We start from the raw sequence: 6,739 nt of genomic DNA on the forward strand, positions 1-6,739 counted from the left end.
ACTTCTTTTTGTTTTGTTTTTTTTACAGTTTTTCTCTCTCACACACACTTGCATTCATCTGCTTCTGATGAAAGATTCGTTGGAAAAACTTTTTTGACCTGGTCTTTTTCTGAACTGTTCTGTAGGTGACCAAACTCTTGATGTCATGCATTTATCCCTAATTTGTCTTTCATTAAGTTGTTATGATGTGATACCATCTACATTGTCATGATACTCAGGGCTGGACTTGGATGAAAAATCGGGCCGAACAGTTTTTCAGCCAAGACCGGCCCACCACCAGGCATTGAGCGAGACAATGAAGCCTTTGACAACATTTTAGTCATCCAATATGAGCTATTGTGACCTTCTAACAGCCAAAATACTTCATTTATATCTGACTATCTCGAAGAGGCTTGCTGTAACGACATGAGGACCATTGATACCATTGAGGGGAGGGCCATGCCAAAATCATCAAGAGTCCATTGGGCAGATGCCCTTTGTGTCATATGTCCAATTCAACCATGATGATACTGGTTGATACCTAATGCCTTGATGGTTTTACCATACTTGATATGTTGACAGAAATTCAACCCTCAGCTTCTGGAGTGCAGTGGTCCCTGCGGACCCCGTGAAGCACTTTGATGATCAGTCCACCGCGTGGACAATGTTTACACTGGTATTTCTTTTTTATACCTCCCCCACTTCCCTCCTCTTTCTTACTCATTCACTTTCTCTCTCCCTCTGTTGCTTTACCCCCATTCTCAGCTGTTGTGTTGAATTTGGATAGCAGTAGTCTTGACACTGTGTAAGCAGCACATTGACTTCCACACAGTGAGTCTCTCCTTGCCTCCTATACACTGTTGGGAAAGTTACTCATAAACTGCACTACTAATGCACTACTTATTACATGTTCCTGTCATTTAAAAGTAATGCCTTACATTACAACATTACTTTTTTTTTAAAGTAAGGCATTACACTACTTTTGCATTACTTTTAGTTACTTTAGCCAAAATGACTGGAAATAAGGATTTGGCAATCTACAGTGCAAATCTATGAGGTGGCATGACTTTCACCTGCCATCCACAAGTCGTTTTGGAAGTACAGCTGAAGCTACAATGAAATATAATTAAGCATTAATATGAGCCAAATGGCCTATAATATTTTATTTCAAATTGATTTATTTCAATTTTAGTGATGTTTAGTTGAACAAAAGTGAGGGGGGTGCAACATACTCCCCCCCCCCCCCCCACCCCCCACACCCCCCCGGATAGCCTACCCTGCCGTGTCCCTGTCTCGTGCGAATGGGATGCATCCCCTCCTTTCCTGACTAATTTGGTGGTGCTAAGCAGGGGCGGAGCTATAGGGAGGGCAGGCAGGGCACTTGCCCCTGGGCCCAGGGCCCTCTCATATTGGTGGTGGGGGCCCTAGTGTGAGCTTGGCAAGCTGTATAGGGGGCCCTATAAGTGTCTTGCCCTGGGGCCCTGTGTGCAATTGTTCCGCCACTGGTGCTATGGCACCTCTTCCTATTGTCAAATTGTTTGTAGGCTACTGTTTTTCGACGTGGAAAGCGGTTTGGGTTTCAAGTACAGTGTGCATTTAACTTAAATGTTCCTTATTTTCAATGGAGTCAAAGTAGTGGGCATACAGTGGTGTTCATATGTTTACATACCCCAGCAGAATATACGCTTTCTCTGCGATTTCTCACGAAATATGATGGATTACACAAAACCTTTTTTTTCCACTCATTGCTAGTGACTGGCTTAAGATAGTTATTAGCAATATTCTGTGTTTACTCTTTCAAAAGCATGATCACAACCCAAACTACCCAAATGACACTGTTCAAAAGTTTACATACCCTAGTTTCTGATGCTGAATATGGCCCTGTTTAACATCAAGGACCGCTCTAAATTGTTTGTGGTAGTTGTGGATAAGGCTCTTAATGTTCTCTGATGACAAAACAGCACATTCTTCCTGGCAGAATGGTTGTTTCCTATAATATCTTTGGGTGTCTTGCTGGAACCTCACATTTGAGGTTTCCCCTGAGTGGCTCAATGATGTTGAGATCAGGAGAATGAGATGGTCGCTCAAAAACCTTCATTTTATTCTTTCTGATGATAATGATTGGTTGATTTGGCTTTCTGTGTCGAAATATTGTCATGTTGGCACTGTTGGAATTTCAATTCAGAAATGCAATATGAGGGGTTTGGTTGGAATCAAGCCAATGGGCAAGGGAATCATTGCATTGCAATGATTATTGCAAGGGAAATTGTTCAGGAGGCATAGGACAACCAAAAAATAACTTCAGGTGAAATGTAGGACAACATGAAAAAATGTTTTAAACTGTACAGGAAAGAGGCACTTGAGGAAAGATGGGCTGTTGGGGGTTGCCAGGAGAAATGCAAACATGTTATTTTACATATGATACACAAAATAGCATAGTGAGAAGCATCAGAATGCATGTGACAAAGTCATTTGGAAAAATTAGATCAATATGGAACTTTTTTCAGCCACTATTAACAGTACCATTTGGAGAACAGTCAACGGAGCCTATGATGAAAGTTACACCATTCCTTCTGTGAAACATGGTTATGGACCACTGATGTCATGGGGACATTTGAGTTACAAATGCACTACACTTTTGGTCCATACTCACAGAATGATGAATACATTGCCCCGTGAAAAATACTGGAGGAAACTTGACACTCATCAGCCTTGAATCTGCACATGGTCCATTGTTTGGACATGCCAACATGACAATATTTCAGCACAGAAAGCCAAATCAACCCGTCATTAGCTTCAGAAAGAATAAAATGATTTTTTTTTGAGCGACCGTCTCACTCTCCTGATCTCAACATCATTGAGCCACTCAGGGGAAACCTCAAATGTGAGGTTCCAGCAAGACACCCAAAGATATTATAGGAAACAACCATTCTGCCAGGAAGAATGTGCTGTTTTGTCATCAGAGAACATTAAGAGCCTTATCCACAACTACCACAAACAATTTAGAGCGGTCCCTGATGTTCAACAGGGCCATATTCAGCATCAGAAACTAGGGTATGTAAACTTTTGAACAGGGTCATTTGGGTAGTTTGGGTTGTGATCATGCTTTTGAAAGAGTAAACACAGAATACTGCTAATGAATATCTTAAGCCAGTCACTAGCAATGAGTGAAAAAAAAGGTTTTGTGTAATCCTTCATATTTTGAGAGAAATCGCCAAGAAAGCGTATATTCTGCTGGGGTATGTAAACATATGAGCACCACTGTATACCCATCTTGAAAACGAGCAAGCTGGATCTTCTGGATCGGTCATCCTGTGTCAGCCTGCCATTTAGAGAGACGAAGCGTGAAAGAGGAAGCAATGTTCTGCGTGAAACTTTAAAATCTCTGCACGGACGTAGGCTATCGTAGGCAATAGCTGATCTCGCGGTGATCCGCGAACATTGTATAAAGAAGACAAAATACCCACACAAAATGTAGGTGAAAAAAATGCGTTGTAATGTGCAAGTTACTTGCATTGTAACGAGGACATATTACCGATTTTTTCCCCTGTAATCAGTTACATTACTGCGTTACTCAAAAAGGTAATGCATTACAGTAATTAGTTACTTTTGTAACGAGTTACTCCCAACACTGCTCCTATACATTCCTCCATTCAATTTCTCTCGTTTCCTCCCTCTTTCCACCTCTCTCTCTCCCTCTTTGCCTTTCTCTTGACATTTTTGCACTTCTCTCTCCACTTTTCTCTATCCTTCCACTTCCCTTTTGTCCCCTCCTAAGTTGCTTTGGTCATTGGCGCTTTGTGGAACATATGAGAGTTCATCAGGCGTTGGTGCAGCACGTCTTGTTTGAGGAAGCTGAGCTGAACTGACAGTAGAGTTGTTTTTTTTCCTGTGTTTGGTTAACTTTCTCTCTCTCTCTCTCTCTCTCTCTCTCTCTCTCTCTCTCTCTCTCTCTCTCTCTCTCTCTCTCTCTCTGCATCAGTTGCTGTGCTCGTTAGTACAGCAGGTGCTCTTGGTGGGTGGGAGGATTCTCAAGGAGCAAACAGCTGAGCTGGAATAAGTAATAAAAGCTCTTCTGAGTTGATTACTAGTCTGAGTTTGACTTCGTCTAATTCTCTCTCTCTCTCTCTCTCTCTCTCTCTCTCTCTCTCTCTCTCTCTCTCTCTCTCTCTCTCTCTCTCTCTCTCTCTCTCCAGTTGCTGTGTTCCTCAGTGCAGCAGGTCCTGTTTGAAGAGGAGGAGCGTGTCCGCGTTCTCCAAGAGCGCACCGCCGACCTGGAGCGCCGTAACAAACAGCTGAAGGAACGTGTGAAGAAGCTCAAGCGCTCCATGCGCCGCGTCCGCAAGACGGCACGCCAGGCCGAACGGGAGACGCGGGACCTGCGGGAACGCCTGAGCGCGGCTGAGCGGAGGGCTGGACAACATCAGCATCACACCAACGCCATATCCCATCATGCGCCTCCGCCGCAGTCGCCGAGGACGCCGCAGAAGCACGGGAGGAGCTCGCCACGCCGCGTTGGACACATACAGGGGCTTTAGAAGGGGAATAGAGACACACACACACACACACACACACACACACACACACACACACACACACACACACACACACACACACACACACACAAACACACCTCACCACATCACGCTGGATATGTACAGGGACTTTAAAAGGGGAATATAGACACACAGATACACACACACACATACTCACACACACACACACACTCCTCACCACACCACGCTGAATACTACAGGGACTTTAAAAGGGGAACACACATACACACACACACACACACCGCGCTGGATACATACAGGGACTTTAAAAGGGGAATATAGACATACAGATATACACTCACTCTCTCTCTCTCTCTCACACACACGCAGGCACGCACGCACGCACGCACGCACACACACACACACACACACACACACACACACACACACACACACACACACACACACACACACACACACACACACACACACACACATCTCACCACACCACAGATACATACAGGGACTTTAAAAGGGTAATATAGACACACACACACACACACACACACACACACACACACACACACACACACACACACACACACACACACACACACACACACACACCACAGCAGTTAAGGATGCTTCAGAAGTTTGTCAGACCTTCACCACATCGAAATTGTTACTACAAATATACATAATATACATATCAGACATCACAATAGCGCCACTAAACACACACACACACACACACACACACACACACACACACACACACACACACACACACACACACACACACACACACACACACACACACACACACACACACACACACACACACACACACACACAAACCCTTTCATCTCCACATTTCTGCAAGGAAGATTATTGACTCGATGCCCTCTCATTATAAGCTGCATGTACAGACAGTATTTCTGGAGTGTTAGCTGCCAAAAGACTGCTGTGCGGTCTGCCTTAGCATGTCCAATCTGTCTTGTGTCGCCACGTCTTTTTAGATGTGTCCTAGCATCTCTATAAGAGGTATGTCTGTCCGTCTGTCTGCCTGTCCGTCTGAAATGCATTTGTCCGTCTGAAACGCATTCTTTGAATTGTCATTCCTTCCTGTGTCCACCAGGTGGCAGTGCATAGACGGACGCATCTTTGTCCGCCTGTCTGACTTGTTTATTTGTTGCACAGCTTCTATTCACTGTTATCACTTCCTGTGGTGACAGCACCCCCTATAGGTCATAGAAAGAATGACGTTGATGAATATTTTATTACTGACTGTAACTGCAACTTTGCTATAGACATTGATACATTGGTAACATATTGCATATACAGTAGACACACGGGTAGTCATAGGTAAGCGGTTAGGGTGACACACTTGTAGCCAACAGGTTTCCGGTTCGACTTCCGACCCGCTAAATTGGTGGGGGGAGTTATTAACCAGTCCTCTCCCCCATCCTCATCCATGACTGAGGTAACCTGAGCATGGTACCGTCCTGCCACACTGCTCCTTTTCGGGTGCCATTGGGGGCTGTCCCCTTGCATGGGTGCACAAATGTAATTTCATTGCGTGCAGTGTGCAATGACAATGGGAGTTGGAGTTTCCTAGTTGGGCTTCCGCTTTTTTTCAATGTAATTATCATAGCTGCCACATACCTATATCATTAAACACACACACACACACACGCACGCACGCACACACACACACACACACAAACGTTCCAGAAGAGGTTACCATGGTCCCCCGGATACAGAATTCGCAAGGGCCTTTATTCCACTCCATCATGGATGATAGAACTAATTACCAAAGATTCCAGAATGATCTATTCTAGAATCTTTTGCTTATGACTAATGGGTGAGATGGATTAATGAATGACAATGAGAGTGTGAATGGACAATATGTTTGTTTATCGATTAATTGTTTTGTATACCTGTGCATAATGTTCTTTTCAATATAAAGTTTTGTTTCTGAAAGGTTAAATATTGACTGGAATTTTTTGAGTACAGATTATCAGATCATGTGTGTGTCTGTGTGTGTGTGTGTGTGTGTGTGTGTGTGTGTGTGTGTGTGTGTGTGTGTGTGTGTGTGTGTGTGTGTGTGTGTGTGTGTGTGTGTGTGTGTGTGTGTGTGTGTCTGTGTCTGTGTCTGTGTCTGTGTTTCTGTATGTGTGTTTCTCTCTCTGTCTCTTTCTGTGTGTGTGTGTGTGTGTGTGTGTGTGTGTGTGTGTGTGTGTGTGTGTGTGTGTGTGTGTGTG

At 44.1% G+C, this 6,739-nt stretch overlaps 1 protein-coding gene across 1 annotated transcript in view; it reads left to right on the plus strand.

Annotated features, from left to right (window-relative positions):
* Positions 1-4,526, plus strand: part of ccdc3a (coiled-coil domain containing 3a) — a 27,684-nt gene extending 23,158 nt beyond the window's left edge. Inside the window, exon 3 of the mRNA XM_063217936.1 lies at positions 4,176-4,526. Coding sequence (XP_063074006.1) covers positions 4,176-4,517 — 342 coding nt within the window. The 3' untranslated portion in view covers positions 4,518-4,526. The remainder of the gene's footprint in view (positions 1-4,175) is intronic.
* Positions 4,527-6,739: the final 2,213 nt, after the last annotated feature.

The sequence above is a fragment of the Engraulis encrasicolus genome, chromosome 15, assembly GCF_034702125.1.
Source record: "Engraulis encrasicolus isolate BLACKSEA-1 chromosome 15, IST_EnEncr_1.0, whole genome shotgun sequence".
NCBI lineage: Eukaryota > Metazoa > Chordata > Actinopteri > Clupeiformes > Engraulidae > Engraulis > Engraulis encrasicolus.